The sequence below is a fragment of the Gadus macrocephalus genome, chromosome 6 (genome assembly GCF_031168955.1).
Source record: "Gadus macrocephalus chromosome 6, ASM3116895v1".
Lineage (NCBI taxonomy): Eukaryota > Metazoa > Chordata > Actinopteri > Gadiformes > Gadidae > Gadus > Gadus macrocephalus.
Genome location: NC_082387.1, coordinates 19,876,194 through 19,896,809, shown reverse-complemented (window position 1 = coordinate 19,896,809; position 20,616 = coordinate 19,876,194). Strand labels below are relative to the sequence as shown.

The window sequence follows — 20,616 nt, the reverse complement described above, 5'->3', positions numbered from 1 at the left end:
TCCAGAAGGAGAACCACTAATGACGGTGTAGAAGCTGGCATCAGCTCGAGCTTTTACCTCCCCCCCTCCCCTGCTCCCCTCACCTCCCTCCACTCCCCCCCTCGTCTCCCTCGATCTCTGGCGGCAGGACGCTCCGTGTGGTTTAACCGGGAGCTGTGAAGACCACCTCCGTCTGTCATCCTGTCTGTCAGCCTCTCTGTCTCTCAGCAGCAGCGCTGGGAGACAGCGGTTCGCTCCCTCGGTGTAAAGGCTAGTGTTATGTGTTATCTGGGTTTTAACGGGTTACAGCGGTCTGCAGCTGTTTTTCTTCCTCCCGCTCACATTGTGTCCTTATCGCCGCTCCTACACTCACTTCCTGACATTGAAGCCTTTCAGGACGAAACGCAGAGAGAGACTTTTTGTTTCAGCTCATTTGTTTTGTGTATGTAAAAAAAAACGAACGCGATTGCAACAAACATTTGCATGGCAATTATTTAAATAAACAATAAAAGATTTGCCCTAGAGATAAATCACTCCTACCCAACAGTTCCCCAGGCCAGGGCACTTGAAACATCAAACCCTGCCATTGACTGTGGTGGTGACGTTCTGGATGTTTCCATATGAGTGAGTGGAAAGGCCGGGCCAGACATGTGGTCTGAGTATCTGGTATCCAGTCCACAGCAGTGGTTCATCTCCGATTGGATTTCCACACGCATCAAATGTAAAATGCTGCTGACCTTTTTCCAAAAGACATTAAAGAGGGCTACAATTTTATTGGAGCTCCCGAAATGTGACCCGTTTTCACGCAGAGCGTTTCCACGTGAGGCGGGGAGCAGACAGAGGAGGCCTTCATGTTGTGCCGTTGAGTTTTGATCAGTGAAGAGTGGGAGAACTCATGAATATCATTGGTGGTTGGAAGGTTAGGCCCGCCCACCAGGACTCGGTTACCCAATCACAGAAGAACTGATCAAACAAGCTGGGATACCTTCTCTCCATATCAGGGCGAGCATCTTTATGATGACGTGCGTTTGAGCGGCTGCCTGATTCAGGGCACACTCACACTAGGACACCTCTGCGCCCCTAAAGTCTAGATCGTTTGGCTAGTGTGAGCACGTCAACCGTACTCGAGTACAGTTCAATTCAGTGGCCTGAGCACACTTCGGCTCAGGCCCAGTTGAGATTGCCTAGTCTGAGCACAGGCCAGCGGCACAGCAGGGGGGGGGGGCAATCGTACTTGAGTACGGTACAGGTGTCAAACGGACTTGGGCACAGTACGGATGGCCTAGTGTGAGTGCGCCCTCAGACTTTGATCTCAGGGCAGCCGCTCTAGAGATCTAAAGGTGAGCCACCTCTCAGACTGATCTCATACCCATGACCTGAGCGGGTTGTTTGTCCTCCCATTAGTTACACTCCAACAGGCAGCCCATATCAGCCTGGAGCGATTAAAAGGACCTTCAGAGGCCAAGGTGTGTGTGTGTGTGTGTGTGTGTGTGTGTGTGTGTGTGTGTGTGTGTGTGTGTGTGTGTGTGTGTGTGTGTGTGTGTGTGTGTGTGTGTGTGTGTGTGTGTGTGTGTGTGTGTGTGTGTGTGTGTGTGTGTCTTTACCTTCAGAAGCCTCTTGAAGTCGCAGGCTATACATTTGGCACGAGTACAGTTAAAATGTTTGCTTTGGGGTATAAAAAAGTAGTGTATATTTGTCCAGGATTACAGCAGGGCCTTGCCCACAGTATGGTTGGACTATTCTTACATTAGACTCTTCTGGCTTAAGCTGCCCCCTACAGTGCAGGCCTACTTTAGAAACAGCTGGTTAAGGAGCAGTCCTCTCTGTCAGAAGCCCTGAACACTGAGCCTTTTGTCACGCGTGGAAAACAAACCTTCAGCGAGCTCCAAGCCCTGCGCTGAAGCCCTGCAGGTTGGAGCGACGGCCGCGTGTGTGTGAGCAGGGAGTAGTCCCCCTGTTTGTGCAGCTGATTGGCTCGTACAGCCCTGCTCAAGGTCAGGCACAGAGGGCCAACGGTGGTCTCTCCTCCGCCGCCTGCCCCCCCCCTCTCACCCAGACCCCCGCCCGCCGCCTCCTCGCCACAGGCCAGAGCCGGTCTGCCCCTCCTGTCCTGCTGTGAGCTGAGGCTCCGCTGGAGCAGATGGAGCCGATCCCTGGTGCTGAGCAGGTCTACGGCCTACCGGGTCTCAGACAGAGCCCAGACCCTGGTCCTAGGCAGGGGGTCTACTGGGTCTCAGACAGAGCCCAGACCCTGGTCCTAGGCAGGGGGTCTACTGGGTCTCAGACAGAGCCCAGATCCTTGTCCTAGGCAGGGGGTCTACCGGGTCTCAGACAGAGCCCAGACCCTGGTCCTAGGCAGGGGGTCTACTGGGTCTCAGACAGAGCCCAGATCCTGGTCCTAGGCAGGGGGTCTACTGGGTCTCAGACAGAGCCCAGACCCTGGTCCTAGGCAGGGGGTCTACTGGGTCTCAGACAGAGCCCAGACCCTGGTCCTAGGCAGGGGGTCTACCGGGCCTCTGACACAGAGGATTGAAAGACATTTACTGGAAGATGCAATATGCACATCGTCCATCCTCAGGTTAGGCAGTCGTAGCAAAGAAAGAAACCCTCCTCATTCTGGGATGGAAACGTGGAGGAGCTGATGTGGGGCCAGCTTGGGGGGGGGGGGGGGGGGGGTACTGTTGGCCTTGGGGAGTTGATAATGTTGCCAGAGCTGAACGCTACCTCCATTGGTGCGATTGATGGATAATCTTGGAAAATATCAGAACACATTATGGTGTAATAAAGTTAAACTCACAACTCTATTGGCCGTATGCTAGACAATACAATGGACTTTTTTCTTGTGGGCGTCTCGTGAAACGATATTATCTCAACCACATACACCCTGACCTTTTGAGAGGAACCCTTTGACCCCTGATCCTTTGACCCTTGACCTCAAACACAGCAGTGTTGTCTTCCGCCTTCTCCGCTCTCAGGGGAAATTCAACAGTATCCATCAGTTCACATGTTTGCTACGTCAGGTCATGAACTGAGTCATAGAATTGGGTTGCATGCTGGGTAGTCCATGCTCGACTTGGTTCTAATGTGTTTTGCTGGTTTGTTGTTTTCATTCTAACAGGAGACGGAACGCGAGACCCTCAGCGAGCGAGAGCCAATCAAATCACAGATCCGGGATTCACGCGGGCAGCCGACGCAGCAAGGCAGCGAGCTGCACAAGGCCGGTAGGGTTTCACTCGGCCCTTCAGATACTGAACCCCATGTCCCCCAGGCTCAGCACTGAACCGCCTGCTCTCCACCTCCAATGCCGCCGGTCACACTTTCCCCGTCATTGTGTGTCAGCAACAAGGGGGGGTGTGTGTGCCCTGGTCACACGTCACGTCCTACAAAAGCGAATGAGTCAGACACGCAGCAGCAGTGTCGTGCCACAACAACCCGCTGCTCGCCGCTCATTTCCTCTGGCGGCTTGTTAAAACAGCGGCGCTGAAGGAGCTGTAAAAGGAGCCCGTTCTCCTCCCCGGCGGCCAGGACTCCTGTCAGCTCGCTGGTTCTAATGGTTCATTCACGTCAGAGCTAGCTCCTCTGAATCTTTAATGAAGTGTTTTAAACGGCAGCCGCAGGACTCTTAAGGCGCTGTTTGTTCAGGCCCAGGTAAACAGGTCTGACCCTGTTGAGGATCACCGAGAGCTCTAGGGGGTTCACTCTTACCTCAGCAGAGGAACGGGGGCCTGTTGATGGGCTCTGGGGGTCACAGGTACCTCAGCAGGGGAACGGGGGCCTGTTGATGTGCTCTGGGGGTTCACTCTTACCTCAGCAGCAGACTGGGGGCCCGCTGATGGAGCTGCTCCTGCGTCAACAGTCAGACCGCTGCAGAAGGCCCTCCATTGTTGTTCTACTCCAAGGTTTATTTCAGGACCGAGTAACAGAATGAATCGCTCCCAGGAGTATCTGTAGCACTTTTATCCTGTTTTAAACACATTTTTATGACCAAGTATGGTGAAAAACATTTTGGGTGAAGTCCTTTTGTGTGAATGTTTGTCTGATTACATGTTCTTTTGCCAGTGCAACGCACCACAAACACCTCATCATACATCTTTTTGTTTCCCCCTTTTCCCTGTTCCACACAAAAAGTTCAAATAGTTACGTGCTGGTTTCTTCTTCTGCTTAAAATAAAGACGGGGCGTCCCAGGAATGTCCAGCTGCAGACTGCTGGCAGGTTTAGTTCAAACCTCAAACTGTTCAAATTCGATTCTAATTGGAAAAATCTAATAATGACAAACATAAAATTTCGACATTTATGGAATGTGTAAATGTGCTCGGGATCCGTCTAATGAACGTTACTGCCCCTTAATATTTATTCAACCTCCAAATACTACTTCTACTAGTTCGACTACTACTACGTCTTCTAAAATCTGTGTTCACCTGAAGGTCAAGTGAGTCCATATCTTCTTTCTTCCCTTCAATTTGACTCTGAAACGGCTGGACCAGAACGTAGCTTGAGGTTGACGCGCATCAATCATGCTGTGTGGTCCGGTCCGGTCTGGTCTGGCCTTGGTTCTGGTTTCTCCTGCCCACAGACTAGAAGGGTTAGATGTAGCTACAGGGAGCTGAGGGTCAGCGCGCTCACGTTCCCCTCGCTATAGAGAGCAGCAGAACAGTCCTGAAGAGGTTGGATGTGGGCAGCTCACAAAACATTCCCCGATCCATTCCTTACAATTTGGTCCAGGGGTCACGCCGGGGCCGCAGGAGGGCCACCTTAGGAGAGCCTGAGATGTTTTGGGTAAGAGCCTCGAGAAATGGACGCCAGGACACAATGACACAGGAAGTCGGAGCTCAGGGAGGACTGGGCGCGGCTGCAGGCTGTGGTTGATGCGTGTTGAGTGTTTGACGTTCCAGCAGAGGTAAAGTGGTCCACAATCCCGGTTAAACTTAGAAGATCTGGAGCTGGCCTGCGAGGGCCTCTACCACAGGGCCATTCCAACTTCTGCTTCTTCTTTCTGCCTGAAAGAACCCCCCCACCCCCTCCATGCCCTTACTAGCTGAGCCCCAAGTAAGGGCTGCTCAATTAAAATGATCTTTAACTAATCTTTGATGTAATCAGCTAGTCATGAAAGGTCACAATTAACTTATTCAGTTTAAGAAAAAAGTTTTGTACGTCAAATTACAAACCGTTACTCTGCAAATACTTTATAAAACTTCTTTGCACCCAAAAGACGCCACAGAACACTAACTGATCATTGATAATGCTAATCACGATGAATAATCACAATCGCAATATCCTATCTTATAATATCACAATCACTAATAATATCACCAACCCTCTTGCATCTTAAGTCCTAAACCAAAAGTCCCCTTGACAAGTGGTCTCGTCTCGTTATTCCCGGGCTGGGGTCTAGAGGGGGAGATGTGTCCTGCCTGTTTCGTGTGTGTGTGTGTGTGTGTGTGTGTGTGTGTGTGTGTGTGTGTGTGTGTGTGTGTGTGTGTGTGTGTGGAATGTGCGCCCAGGCTCTGGGCACTAATCTTGTTCTCGGCTTTGAACTGCTCCGCTCTTTAAGAGACTCTCTCAGCGTCCTCTAAACAATAAGTGGCAGCGTGGTACACGGTGCGTTGATGTAAGCCTAGAGCTCCAAAAACAAGTCTCTCATTATCCAATAATGACGGCGTCGGTTTCCCCCTGAACTTGCTCTGACACGACTCTGACGCCACAGCGCTGTGCTGCAGTGCTAATGGCACTGCGGGGCTGTTCCCAGCTCAGCCATCATGGGCCCATAGCCAAGCTCAGCCATCATTGGTTCCCATAATTGGAACACAGAGTTAAATATAGCCTTATCTCATTACCTGGGATAAAAATCAACACAAAGTGTCAGGATCATGTTTTCATCTTTGCATAATAATGTTATCGTTGTGTAATGAGATCTACACTTGGCATTCAAGTTTCAGAAGCAATTGTAAACTAATTAGTAGGCGTCTCTTTGTGCGCTGTTCCGCCTCAGTGGGGGGCGACCTGAACGAGTGGTTGAGATGGTTGGAAACACCTCAGAAACTGGCCGTTTGCATGTTAAACTGCATGTTAAACCGCATGTTGAACTGCATGTTGAACTACATGTTAAACATTTTAAACTGGTACCCGGTGGTGAACGGTGGTGAGCGGTGGTTTACTCTGGTATACTGGAGGAGGAATCCAATCATGTAAAGGCGGTGGCAGGGAAGGAGGGAGGGAGGGAGGGAGGGAGGGAGGGAGGGAGGAAGCACTTGTCCTGTGCTCCATTTCACCCCCGCTTCCTCCTGCACTTCCTCTTCGAGCCCTTAACTCCTCCAGCTCCACCATCAAACCTTCGTTTCGGTCCTTTTTTAAGAACTTCCCTCCACCAGCGTGCCCTCCCTCACAGGAGCTGGGGAGGAAGGGGAGGAAATGCCTCCCTCCTATCCCACCCCTCCCGCCCCCCAGGCTCCTCTTTGATCCCGCGTTACGGGGAGTCCCAGAGCCGTCCTCCAGGGTCTTCAGGAAGGGGTTCATTTCCCCCAGAAGCCTCAGCGCCGCCTCTTTACGCCGATAAGATCGCTGCTCGCCGGGTTCTGTCTGTTGATTCTCCTCCTGATTATCCCTGAGTTCATGGTTCAGAAGCACTGCGTTACTATCGTCGTGTGTGTTTTATTGTGATGAAAATCAACCGTTCCTATTGGCTGAACATTGTGTTACTGTTCTCCTTTCACACAGCTCCTAAAGCAGGCATGGTGCTGGTCCTAGACCCCCTGGTCCAGGAGATGGGCTTGGGACCGACCCATCTGGAGTCTGCAGCCCCAGAACCAGAGCTGGCCCTGACCGACCTGCAGGGCCACTCCACGTCCCCCCTCCCGGACCCCGGCCCCCCGGAGCGGAGCCCGGCCGAGCCCCCCGCAGCCCGGCCCCGAGCCGACTCCGGGGCCTCGGATCAGAGCCAGGCCTCAGAGAGGAGCTCCGGGGACCGGCCGCGGACGGACTCGTGCTCCTCCGGATCCAGCGGGGGGCCCCGGCCCAGCTCCGGCACCGGCAGCTCGGGGGACAGCGGCGGCCTGTTGTCAAGGAAACGCGTGGACTCAGGGCCGCTGTCTGAAGGGAGGGAGGCGGAGGCGGAGGCGGAGGCGGAGGCGGAGCGGCCCATGAGCAGCTCTCCTTCCAGCGTGGACTCAGAGACCGACGACGGCCGCCCCCAGCCCTGCCCCTCTGACACCCCTGACCAGGAGCAGCCGGACGGGGCCGCTCTGGCCAAGCCAGACCCCAGCTCCAAACACGGCCTTCTGAACGGCAGTGCAGCTGGACAGACTGAAGTCCCCCGGCAGGAGGTACAGACGACCCGCTTCTTACTCCCTTCCACATACTCACCATCGTTCACACCCAAGGCGACCGTTAGGGCTCCTGAAGAATACCCAGAGATACTCCATGAACACCATGCAGAGTCTGCACACACAGAACGGGGGGCCGGGATTAGAACCCATGTCCACATAGAACCGGGGGCCGGGATTAGAACCCATGTCCACATAGATCCAGGGGCCGGGATTAGAACCCATGTCCAGACAGAACCAGGGGTCTGGATTAGAATCCAGGTCCACACAGAACCAATGGAAGGGATTAGAACCCATGTACACACAGAACCCCCAATCCGCGTTGCGGTAGACCAATTATTTACTGTTTCACACAAACACTCCATGCCCTCACCACTAGAGGGGAGTGTTGGGCCTCTTCAGCTGGGTGTGTGTGTGTGTGTGTGTGTGTGTGTGTGTGTGTGTGTGTGTGTGTGTGTGTGTGTGTGTGTGTGTGTGTGTGTGTGTGTGTGTGTGTGTGTGTGTGTGTGTGTGTGTGTGTGTGTGTGTGTGTGTGTGTGTGTGTGTGTGTGTGTCTACTGGCTCTCTTCAAATACATATTTGTCCTTCCTCATGTGAGACTAACGGCCGTGCCTCAGTGACAGGGGGCATGTGTAAACACCTGAATGTGGGGCCGCACACCGGCCTGTTTGTCTCCGTTACCCGGCAACGCAAACAAAACGAGAGAGGTGTGTGTGTGTGTGTGTGTGTGTGTGTGTGTGTGTGTGTGTGTGTGGGACCGGTTCTGCTTCCCCTCAGAGCTCTGTGAGCCATCTGAAGGGGGGGGGGGGGGGGGGGGGGCTGATGTCAGAGAGCAATGGTCTCGGTCGTGGTCTGTCTCCAGGTCTGTCCCCAGCCCCTCTGGTGTGTCTCCAGCCCAACAGAAGCCAGAGCAGCCGTGGAAGCTACGCTGGTGCATTGGTCGGCCCCTGATGGGTTCAGCTGCTCTGAGCATCAGGTTCTGAGGCCTGACTTTAGACCTCTCAGGCTCTACAGCGTAGAGAAACGGAGCCGGTCAGAGAGTTGAGAGTGAATATCCGTAGAGAGGCCGTATTGAAATGGAGACTTGATTCTACCTCTGGCTGACGGTACAAAGGTCTGACACAGATGTCCAGCCGACGTGAGAGAGCAGAAACGAAAACATGAGAACGGTATTCTGTCCCTTACATGACCCGAATTCACTCGGTTTCCCCAACAAACACAGAGGACCATAGCGGGCCGTTTCCTCATTGTTCCCTGAAGATGAGGTTCCCTGGCTGATTCTCGTTGTCCCGGGAGTAATCTAAACACTCTGGGGCCCATCGCTCGCTCTTCACCAGAAATAGACCAGACACACTGCGCTGCTAACCCCAGGGCTACACAATTACACATCCGTGCGTGCGTGCGTGCGTGCGTGCGTGCGTGCGCGCACCAATGAACCACACTCTCACACACATGATCTCAGCCAAGCTTGTTCTGTCATCTGGTTGTGTTAACCTGCATCGTGTCTGTCTCCGTCTCAGGCAGCGGTGAGCCCCCGGGATCCACCCCGGGCTCCACAGGGCAGAGCGAAGGATACTGGTGAGTCCAGAAATAGCTGCCTGGCCACTGGGCTGACATCAGAGGGGACGGGGGGGCAGCCCAGTGGACTGTGATAACATAGTTTTTCATGAACCAGTCCTCCCCTAGTTCCCTTTGTGGACTACGTCTCAACTCTCTGTTGGGAGAGTCAAAGTCTTTCGCTCACAGCATTGTGTTATCTACGTATATTCAGATCCTTAGAAAATCCTCCAGAACAATATGATTGCTATTATTTAATAGAATATTATTATTATTATTATTATTATGAGAAAAATAATGATTTGGTACAATCCCAGTTCTGCGTGTAAATTACGCAAATGCAAAGTTTTTCGAACCCAATCTCAGTTTAGTGGTTGTTTCGCTGCTATCGCTACACGTTTACACACAATTCCTCCAATAAGCACGGACAGCTTCCCTTAAAAGGACAGCAGCTGGAATCCCAGAGTCTGATAAATAATGGGTTTCCAGCACATGTACTCTTTATGTCGTTTGTCTCTTTTTACAAGTCATAACATTAACTTTTCCACACAAACACCAGAGGATGAGTCTGATAGAGTGTACAGAACAGAAGGAATCACGGCAGCATGGAGTTCTCCAAGTATAGAAATGGATCAGATTCCAAAAGAACGAGGTGGAACAGAGCAGAAGAAAGTGGTTCTTCATTAAGTTGTTGAATGGAATCCTTTACCGACTTAATGAACATTGATTAAATCATTAAACAACTTGTTGAAGGGAGGAGCCTAGCTCATTAATACAAGGTGATGAGGAGACACAACTGACAAAGAGATGATCCAAACCCAAGTCTTTTGGATAACTGCTACTCAATAAAAAGACGCTCTGTTGTTTCATGTGTTCATTACAACATGTGTTCATGTTGTGTGTTGTCTCCTCTTCAGGAGCCCATTGTTGTTTCATGTGTTCATGTTGTCTATCGTGCTCAGGATCAGATCAGGCCAAACCGTTCTCCCCGGTCTCGTTCATCCGGACCAGCTCCGTCCGCGACCGGATGCGTAAGTTCTGTGAGCCCAGGACCAGCGACCCCCCACTGAAGAAGACCTCTCTGGAGAACGGCGGCCCCCTCCGCCAGAGGAACCCCCCCAGGCCCGCCTCGCTGTACGGAGCATCCCTCGTCGCCCCGGGAGACCGCTCGGCCTCGGCCTCCGATACCGCCCTCCCCCCCGGGGGTGCGGCCGGAACACTCCAGCCCTCGACCGGCCAATGGCAGAGCTCGGGGGGCGGGGCCAGGAGCTCCGCCCCCGGGGACTCTCAGGAGGAGAGCGGCCCGCCGGCGGGACTCCAGAACCTCCCGGGAGACGCAGAGGCCGACATGAAGACCTTCCTGACCATCGAGATCAAGGACGGGCGCTCCACCAGCGCCTCCTCCTCCTCCTCCTCCACGCCCGCGTCCAGAGGCTCCACGCTGCCCGTCACCCACATGGCTCCACGCATCACCACCGCCGCCGGCCAGAGAGCAGGTACAGCCCCCCGGGTCCGCTAGTTCTGTCTGATGTATCGGGTGGGGTTAGGGTTAGTTAGTTACCTCGGTTAGGGTCGGTCTACCCGTTAACTAGCAGCAGTAAGAGTTGGTTTGGAGCTTAGTCAAGGCATCCAGATCTTCACGGGGCGTTCCCAGTGGATCCGATCTGTAGCTTTGGATCCCCACTCCCTGAGCCTGTGGAGCGGTCCAGCCCATGCGGTGGGACGCTGCGATCTGATCCGTCACACGCACGGCTTGTCACTCCACCGGCCCTCGCCGAAACCCCTCTTCACACCGGAATCCCGGTTGCCGTGGGAGACGGCGGAGACTATGAAGTCCTTCAAAACAAGAGCGAGGACGAGGGGATCCGACCCAGGTCAGGCCCAGGTCAGGCCCAGGTTAGACCCAGGTCAGGCCCAGATCATCGAGGCGCTGTGTGTAGGAACAGAGGCTAGTGTAGATGTGATGAGGAGCCAGCGAGCGGTAAGCGTTCAGCTGAGGGGGCAGGAGGGGAGAGGAGGATGGGGGAGGGGGCAGGCTAGCCGCGGTGGAGAATGCACGACTGTTTGTAGGGAACAGAAGCGGAACAATTGGTGGTTGTCTCTGTTGTTTAGTTGGCGTCCTTCTGTGGCTACTGGACTACTTGAATTGACAATAGACTTGACTTGTTGGGCAGTAAATAGCTTTTTTGTTTTCTCACCCACACACACACACACACACACACACACACACACTCCTTATAGGTCCATCACGGATATCAAATTCACCGCTGATAATAAACAACCAGTGGAGTTAGTATGAAAGAATGTACACGAAACCAAATAGTGTTGTTTAGGAAACGATGTTGTTTATCATGATAAACATGAGACCGCTGCAGCAGCTGCAGGAAAGATCTGCAGAAACACAGAGTCTTGGGCTCCACAATCAGGATCACTGTTTACTCAGCCCTCAGACCTGAGACACGCTGGTCTCCTGAGCCCCAACACTCCCTCCCTAAGGATGCAGAGTTCTGTTTAAGTCCTCCTCCTGCTTTAGAGCATGGAGGCACCACTGTATCCATGGTGCTGCTTTATGGACATCGTTCCATTCCGTGAGGAAGTCCCCCGTTTTGTCTTGTGGATGATAAGAAGCTCATATCAGCTGTATGCGTCCCGTAAGCAGGACCTGCCTAATGAACGCACACCTCAAGAAGCGTTGAGAGGACAGGGACCCTGAGGGGCAGACCCCGTCCCGCGGCCTGCGTGTTTACATTCCAGCCCCACCCGCACTCATGTCGCCCGCTCCTTCTGGAGTAGTCTCCTCACGGCTGGAGCTTCAGGAACAAACAAGGCCCCTGTGCGTGTGTGTGTGTGTGCGTGCTCGTGCGTGCGCATGTGCGTGCGTGCGTGCACGTGCGTGCGTGCGTGTGTGCGTGCGCAAGTGAGAGAAGGGGCAGGTCATCTAAAAAAGTGTGTGCGCCGATGCACATTGCACACACACTCCCAGTTGAAGTGCTCAGGACGTGGTGTTTGTGTTAAAGGTGGCGTCATCCATATTTCCAAAGCCATGTTGTTTATGACACGCTGCGCTTACATTAGTGACATATTGCCCCCCCGCTCCAACGCTGCTGGGTGCTCCTCTCCTGTGTTAGAGTTTTCACCACTTTCTGCTATTCGTCACTGCTTCTCCCCTCTTAACATTGTACAGGCAGTGTACATTAACCCGTGACGGCTCTGCTTCTGTGTTTAAGTTAGAAGTCAACATAGAAACATACAACGTGAATGTGCATTAAAGATGTGCTCATTCCAGTTGGGCGGCCGTAAAGGCAGCACCAAACAGTTAGTCAATATTTAATAACTGCTGTTATCATCTTTTAGACGTACATCTGCGTGTTTTATGGTATTTATTCTTTACACAAAGTACTCCTTTATATAGCCGAGTACATTAACATAGGGGAATACTTTGGCCGTCTAGAATGTTGACCTTTTTAAGTAATTTAATTCCTATTGAATATAAACTTTATTATCATGCTGCTGCTTACGAAGATGTTTTCTCCCTCTTCCAACAGAGCTGACGCTGGGCCTGAGAGCCACGCCCTTCAAGATGTCTTCCTCCAGCCTGACCTCTGCCTCCTCCTTCAAGGTACGGGGAGAGGGTGTGTGTGTGTGTGTGTTAGTGCGTGCGTGCGTGTGTGTGTATGTGTGTGTCTGTCCACCAATGTTTGGGCTGCACAATGAATGGCATATAAATCAGAAATGTGGCTTATTGTGAAGATTGCAATTAATGTATTAGAAATATAAGCATATACATTCATAAATGCATCTGATTTCAGACTTCCGCTATATATGTCATGTCACATACTAGGTTGGCAAACTGATTCGATAATCTATTAATTGTGACAAATAATTGCAATCGCAGCATCGGGTAAAAACATGTCTGTTTATTGAGGCTCTGTTGCTCTTTCCCTGGTGCTCCAAGTGCTCCAAGGTTCTGTCTGCACCCTGTTGGCATCTACAGGTTCTGGCCGGGGTGTGGGTTACTGATTGGGTGCCGTGTCAGGGACTGTAGCCTGCGAAACCCCAGTGTGACTCGCTGTGCACCGGAGCAAGTTTCCAGGCCTGAAATCCCCTCCCGCACATTATATCATGCACACAGTCCGTGTGATTAATGGAGTCCTGGGCCACGGACAGCAATGCCTCTTTTGGCAGGCGGTGTGTGGCGGATCAGCTGGCCTCTAAGTTATAACACAAGTTTAAAATAAACAGAGATACTATGCAGAGTGGACGTTCATCCTTATTTGTCGTTGTGAAGTGTATTTATCGCTTTACCTTGGCGCGTGCCGTGCCCGAGGGAGGTTGAGGAAACATGACCGATATCTGCACGGATATTCATTTCATTAACTTTAACCTCTTCTATGTCTATAGAATCCAACTTTATTGATTCAGGACGGTCCCACCCGGATGCGTTGGCCTTCCATGCTCCATTCCCCTCAACTGGTGCGATTTGACATTGTCACATAGACCATTGCCAATAAAGATCCCAGATTTCAAGCGCCCAGCAGAGTTAATGAGGAAAGGACCAAAGAGGAGCTGGTCTGAGGACATGGGGAGTTGGAGACAGGGAACAGTGTTTATTAAACAGAGTGGGCAGTCGGTCACATCTGTCCATGTAGGGTATGAGGAGAGAGAGAGGGGAGAGGGGGAGACAGAGGGAGGTGCAGTGGGCATTCTCCGCTCTCTCTTGTGAGGACCCCTCCCCTTGCGAGCCCCTATCTCTGAGGAGCTCCCAGAGACACACCTGTCCGGTATGTCAGCGAGTGTTTGAACTCCTCCATTGGTCTTGGATGTGTGGAGCTCTGTCTCATACCGGTCTGTCTGGATGCAGCGTACCAGAGAGAGTGAAGCTTCTATCTCGATACTTGTAGCATAGTGCCACAGTGTGTGGCTCTTTTCATACACAGCATCCCTAATTTTAACGCTCAAACACAACGACACTACACTACTTTTTGCCAGAAGGCTGCCGTGGGTCGTAACCAGGGACAACACGCCACCCTCCTTCCTAGAACTCCGAGCCCTTTTCTTTAAAATCTCATAGTTTTGGAATTCAAGCTGAGACTGGGGTTCACCTACACATTAAAACCTGTCCCTTCGGAAACTCCAGTGGACAGTGGCAGTGGGGGGAGCCATGTCCTGGTCTCTGGCCCTCTCTCTGTCGCTGTCTCTCACTCTTGGTCTGTGTCTCTCTCTCTCTCTCTCTCTCTCTCTCTCTCTCTCTCTCTCTCTCTCTCTCTCTCTCTCTCTCTCTCTCTCTCTCTCTCTCTCTCTCTCTCTCTCTCTCTCTCTCTCTCTCTCTCTTTTTTTCTCTTTTTCTCTTCCTCTTCCCCCCCCCCCCCCCTCTCTCCCTCCCTCCGCTGTCTGAAGTAGAGTAGCAGCGATCTTCTCCCTCAGCCTCCCGGGTCTGGTGGGGGTCTCCTCCTATCCCCTGAAGTCCTTCTTCTTTAAGCCTTGTGTTAAGCCCCCCCACACAGCCCTTATCTGGGTGTAAGATCGGGTAATGAGGCCCATGAGGGGCCTGGGGGGTGAGGTGTGGAGAGACAGATTTGGTCATGTCCGGGGGTCCGTACACGCGTATACACAAACAGCAGTGGGCCGATGGAGGCGCAGATAGAGGCTCTGCAGACTGCAGGCCGGCATTCGGCAGCAGGAGAGAGAAGGAGAAGGGGAGGAGGAGGAGGAGGAGTGGTTCATGACTGCCTTCGAGGCGCGAGAGGTGAACTGCACACAGGTAACAACGCCACATGGAATGTCTCGTCTGCCTCTGACCGGCCTGACATCGTTGGGGGTTTGAATAGGAATCAGCATCCGAAGGTTTGGCACCAACTTGTGTTTGGTTGATGGTTTTATCGCATTCTTGTTGTTGTGATTCCTCTCTGCTGGTAAAGTGGGCTGATCCACGTTTCTGTAGACGCGCTGCTTACTTTGTTGTTAGATGTAACAAACCCTTTGGGGTTAACGGCTATTCTTTACGCCTTCCTGTTCCACTCTAAATATGGGCCTGTTCCCTGTACAGTATTGTCTGAGTGAACCTGCTTGAACCTGCAGCTGCTCCGTGCAGAACGACTTCAAAGAGAGCGTCAGCATTTTAAACAGAATTGGTTAGGTAAGAAAAAGAAGAATATGAGTCAATAAACATTTTTACAGGATGAGTTGATTCTGCTGTTGGTTTTATAACAAGGTACGGGTCTGCTGTTTCTCAGATCTGGTTGGGTGGTCCCCAATTTTATCTTTATTGGTCTCTAAAGCGCTCATCAGCATCTTCTTAATAGCGACGTCTACATGCTCTGCTATTGGTGGGCAGAGGAACACCCAGCGAGGACGAGGTGGTGAACAAAACGCCTGGAATAGATTACATTAACGGTAAAAAACAGCATGCAGTCTGACGATGGGCATGTGAGGTGTGTGAGGGCCCCACCCAGATGTTCTGCTCATGTCAGAGGTTCATTCAGGTGGATGGTGTGAACCCACCGATCCTCCAATATGAATATGAATACTAATTAGGCCCTGGCTCAACGCCGACATAGAGGACAGAGCAGTGGGCCTCCCTCTCTCTCTCTCTCTCTCTCCACTCTTTAATCTGGGTCCGCTGCTCGACCTGTGCAATGCACTGAGTTAGTGTAGGGCCATTACACAACGCACGCTACACAACACACGTTACACAACACACGCTACACAACACACACCACGGCGGTGTTGGCACGGAGCTGAAAGGGCCACGTGGATTCTTTGTTTGAGTAATTCTATGCTGTGCAGATCTAATAGTTAGGAGGGGGGTTATTTTTTCTGTTTTTTTGGCATTACTGGAATCCAGAAGTTATCCTGTACAAAATTAAAGCCATTTTTTATTAATACTTTGTGTCCTGGTGGGTGAAGCCAATCAGGACTCTCCCTCTGCCGCCGTCTCTGACACCTCGTAGTTTTCACAGGGGCCTTTTAGAATGCACTTGTAAATCCCTGCACTTTGTTTGATGGATCCTAACAACATCACACTAACTTCACAACCTCCTTGTTAATACCACCAATGTGGTGATGAGGAGCAACTCATGAGGGCATTAATGGAACAGGGTGGGCTTTGTGTATAATATCTGGTCCTCACCCTTTTATTTCTCAGAGGCGTCCATGTCCCGTAGCACTTAGCTTTGATGTGCGGGAGACTAGAGTCGTGCCCTGCCTGGGCTCTGACCTGCTCTGCTATTGGTCCGTTCCCCGCTCGGATCCCATGGATTCAGAGAAACTAACCCTGACCCTGTGGAGTTATATGAAAGAAAAAGATTTATCTGTTTGACTGAATTCATGGAGGGATATTGTTGAAGTACATTATTTTGAAGCATAAATCTGAAATCATCAGGTCATGGGAATGTAAGAGGCCTCCATGCAGTCTGTGAGATATGTCCCGATTACGGCCGGCTGCGTTCCACTCAGCCAGCTCGTTCCAGAATGACCCGCGCTTGATGATGAAGACGTCTGTTCTGCTGCTCTTCTCAGATGCATCTTAGCTTTCACCACCTTCTCCCTCCTCAGATGGTCCTCATAGCTTCGATCTGATGTTCAGAAGGACCCATTTAGAGACCTTTCCACGGAGGTGAACTCTGTGGCCCAGCTCCATTAACAGCTGGTCGGTCACACGTTGTCTAAATAGCTTCCACCTCGGAGTGGTTCAGGGCGGAACGTTTGCTGCTGCTCCACATTGTCCTCCAATGTAACATTTCCAGTTTAATCCGGTGAAGGCCCACCTCTACAATGGAGGTGTGAAGGACAAGAGCCCTGAATAAAAATGAAATGAAATGTTCGAGGGAGGGGGACATTCTTAACTATTGCTTGTAAATACTTAACTGTTGCTTGTAGATTCTTAACTGTTGCCTCCCCTCCCCCCAAGGGCTGCCTTGTTTAGTGCAAAAGTGGCTGGGCAAGTGACAAATAGATATATCTATAGCACCTGAGGAAAAACGCAAGCGGGGGGGGGAGGTTGGCTTGGAGCCCTGCTGCCATGGAGATGGAATTCTGTGCATGGTCATTGGCTGGCTGCGGGGGGAAGGCTGATAAAGAGAGGAGATTAGTTGAAGGGTACAAAGCAGTGGTCAGGAGAGCTGCTAAAAAAAAACGGGGCAGACAGAAAGAAGTCTCAGTGAAGCACAGGACTTCACTATTGTTTGCTCTTTACCAAGAGTCCAAACATCACTTTTGAGCATTGCATTTCACCAGACTCTCAACACTTTCAACGCCTGAAGCGGCTGGTGTTTGTGTGAGCGGTGCTGCAGTGAGGGTTTGCGAGGCCATGCCTGGGATAGACCTGGACCTCCCTCCCTCAGACCCCCTGGGGAGTCGGGACGGCCTGGGTGCAGAGTCCGGGCCGGGGGAGGGGACCGGGGACCTCCTGGCCCGGGAGCAGATGGAAGAGCAACTAACGGAAGGCAAGAAAGGGAATTTCGAGGACACTTTGCGCTGCGCAGTTGCAGAGCTCCACGTTGACCTGCAGGCCTTTGGAAGCCGCCTGGATGCCCGTCTGGAGGGAGCCCTGGCCCAGCTGACCCCCCTCGCCCGGGCCGTGACCGGCCTCCAGGAGGAGAACTCGAGGCTGAGGCTTCAGCAGGAGAGGCTGGTCAGACAGGTGGAGAACCTGTGTAAGATGGCAGGAATAGCTGAACCTTTAATGCATGTGAGGCCAAGACAGGAGGACTTGTGTTCTCCCATTCAGCGTGAGACCACTGCCCCGTTTAACCCTGAGGATTCTTCTTCCATTGTGCCGGAGGAGACTTCTTCTAATGATTCAGTACCGGTTACCCCCGAAGACATTCCATCTAGTGGAACGGATCCACCATCCAGCCCCCACCTGGACTCTCCATCCAGTCAGACCCCTGTCTCCCCCGGGGACCCTCCAGACAGTGGAACCATGGAGACCCCCTCCAGCCCCCACCTGGACTCTCCATCCAGACACAGCCCCCACCTGGACTCTTCATCCAGCCAGACCCCCGACTGCCCTCCAGCCAGGGGAACCATGGAGACCCCCTTCAGCGCCCACCTGGACTCTCCATCCGGTCAGAACCGGGCACCCGGACCCGCCGCTCAGAGTTCAGAGACGGTACCTGAGGAGGCCATTGCTTATCAGAACCCTGTCGAAGATCTCCAGCATCAGATAGAGGCTCCAACACCTCCTGATCCTCCCAGTCTCGAAACGCCTCTCTGCTCTTCTGAACCTTCGCTGAGGGCAAGCAGTCCTGGCCCCGGCGGCATGGTACAGCTCTCTCTCTCTCAGTACTAATGTAGAAGAACCCGGGCCATGCACGGTCAGAGGGCTGTGAAAGTGACATATCTCCTTTTGTTGAACAATTAAAACCACCGTCTCATTATACTGAGCGAGGTTATACCTGACAAATCCCTTCTAGGTGGGTGGTTTATGTTCACGTTGTCTGTGGACATGGTGCTGCATGCTGCAGGTATGTTGATCAGATGTTGTGTATTTGTGGAGTTTACTGTGGAGGACAGCTGGCCACTCATTCTCACCCAACACACAGTCTCTCTCACCCCGCACACACACTCTCTCTCTCACCCCACACACACACTCTCTCACCACACACACACACACACACACACACACACACACACACACACACACACACACACACACTCTCTCTCACCCCCCCCACACACACTCTCTCAACCCACAAACACTCTCTCTCATACCCACACACACACTCTCTCTCATACCCACACACACTCTCTCTCTCATACCCACCCACACACTCTCTCTCATTGATGTTTTTGTTTCCTAAAAAGCACTGTTCCAGTGTTTCTCAACCCAGCCCATTCCCAGGGGTCCGAACCCCCTGGTACAATGTTCTTGGGGAACTCCATGAGATTGAGCGGAGAAGGCCAATAGAGCGAGGGACTGGGAGGGAGTCAGCTGACTGAGCTATTTTCAGACCTAGGTCTCCATTACAACAAAGGCCATAAATCCCATTGAGTTTTCAACAGAATGTGATGTTGAAGTGTTAGCTGTAAACCTTGTTCTCTCTTTGGAAGCAGTGCTTTTATTGTGTGGACTTATTGTGTGGTGGACATTACCAGGGAAACGAGCCTTTCCCTCTATAGTTTTGACATACATAAGTTAGTACAGCTGAGATAGCCCCTCTGCCGGCTACATGAAGTCACTCTGAGTGACTCTGGGGACACTGGGCCGTGTCCCAGTCCTGCTGGGCCGTGTCCCAGTCCTGCTGGGCCGTGTCCCAGTCCTGCTGGGCCGTGTCCCAGTCCTGCTGGGCCGTGTCCCAGTGCCTGCTCTCTGCTCCTGTCAGCGCTCGATAAATAATTATTTATTTTGACATCTTAGGGAATTGAGTGGTCCTATATATGCATCACAGCATCTCGCTGTCCGGGTGTCTCATGTCAAAGAATCTCAAACTTTTGGGTTGTTTTAAGAAATATGCATTACCTACCTAACCCATTGACAGAAGTCATGATGACAATGTCGATACAACGCTGCAAAAGAAATCAAGGTCAAATTACTGTTTATGAGTCTTTCTGTCGGTCCCTGAGTGAAATGAGTGACAAGGTCATTACCGCTGACTCTCAGTCAGCTCAACCCCAGGACGTGTCCGTAGAGCTACGCTAACTAGTGGCTCATGTTGCATCTTAAATGTCACAGAGCCCCAGTGGTTCTGTAAACACAGCTGTAGATCGCTATCCACCAGGCAACCCTGCTTCCTTTCCTCCTGTCCTTGACTTTCTCGTCGCAAAGCCCTTCCTGAGATCATGTTGTAAATACTCCTCGTGTGGAAGAGAACTGAATGAACTGACTGTGTGTGAACTCAAAGTTTGGAGACACAGAGACAGACACACGTGTACACACACACACACACACACACACACACACACACACACACACACACACACACACACACACACACACACACACACACACACACACACACACACACACACACACACACACAGAGCATGTGTTGGCAATGGTTCAGAATGTAGAGCAGTTTGCCATTGAGTGTCACGGTGCACTTAACAGGAGCAGAACTGCTTCCATGGCGCTCGTTTGCTTCCTTTCATGGCCAGAAGGCTGCAGTGTGAACGTTGGTGTGTTTGTGTGCAGATGGAGACGGAGCCGGGCGTGGCCGCGGAGCCGCTTTTCTCTGGGGGGTCGTCCGTCTGCGGGTCCTTCCGGGCCCCCGCCGTCCCCAACGGCTCCGGCACCACCGGCACCACCGGCACCACCGGCACCACCGGCACCACCGGCACCACCGGCGCTCAGACCAAACCTGCGGAACAGTCCGGAAAACTGACGGAGAGCCAGCTGGCTGCCATCGAGGATGAAGAGCTCCTCGACAGGATGGTACGTTCCACTAAACCCTGATTTCAGGAAAACAAACAAAGCTGTCGTTGGGGACGCTAGGCTATCGGTCTTTGCGCTACATGGCGCCCTGCGGCGTTCTCTCTCGGCCTCTGGTGATAAGGTTCTGCTTTGTGTGTCCGTTCGTAAACAGCTTGATGAGTCTAAGGACTTTGAGGAGAGGAGGCTGATCCGGGCCGCCATGCGGGACCTCCGCAAGAGGAAGAGAGGTAAGGAATACTCATCCCTACACTCTCCTTCCCTCTCTCTAGGAATACTCATCCCTACACTCATCCCTACACCCTCCCTCCCTATGGTTAACCTGAACGAGGAATACTTGTTCAGGTTAACCATATCTCTCAATTTTGAGACTCATCACGAGGCACGGA

General features: G+C 52.2%; 1 protein-coding gene across 11 annotated transcripts in view; it reads left to right on the top strand.

The window, feature by feature from the left end:
- smtnb (smoothelin b) overlaps nt 1–20,616 on the top strand; it is a 51,680-nt gene that overhangs the window by 22,220 nt on the left and 8,844 nt on the right. For 10 of the 11 annotated variants that reach the window (XM_060054823.1, XM_060054822.1, XM_060054820.1 and 7 more), the window contains 7 exons: nt 3,098–3,200; nt 6,695–7,299; nt 8,820–8,877; nt 9,819–10,352; nt 12,402–12,475; nt 19,991–20,230; nt 20,382–20,457. In XM_060054823.1, coding sequence (XP_059910806.1) covers nt 3,098–3,200; nt 6,695–7,299; nt 8,820–8,877; nt 9,819–10,352; nt 12,402–12,475; nt 19,991–20,230; nt 20,382–20,457 — 1,690 coding nt within the window. The remainder of the gene's footprint in view (nt 1–3,097; nt 3,201–6,694; nt 7,300–8,819; nt 8,878–9,818; nt 10,353–12,401; nt 12,476–19,990; nt 20,231–20,381; nt 20,458–20,616) is intronic. The other variant, XM_060054821.1, reaches the window with a different exon arrangement.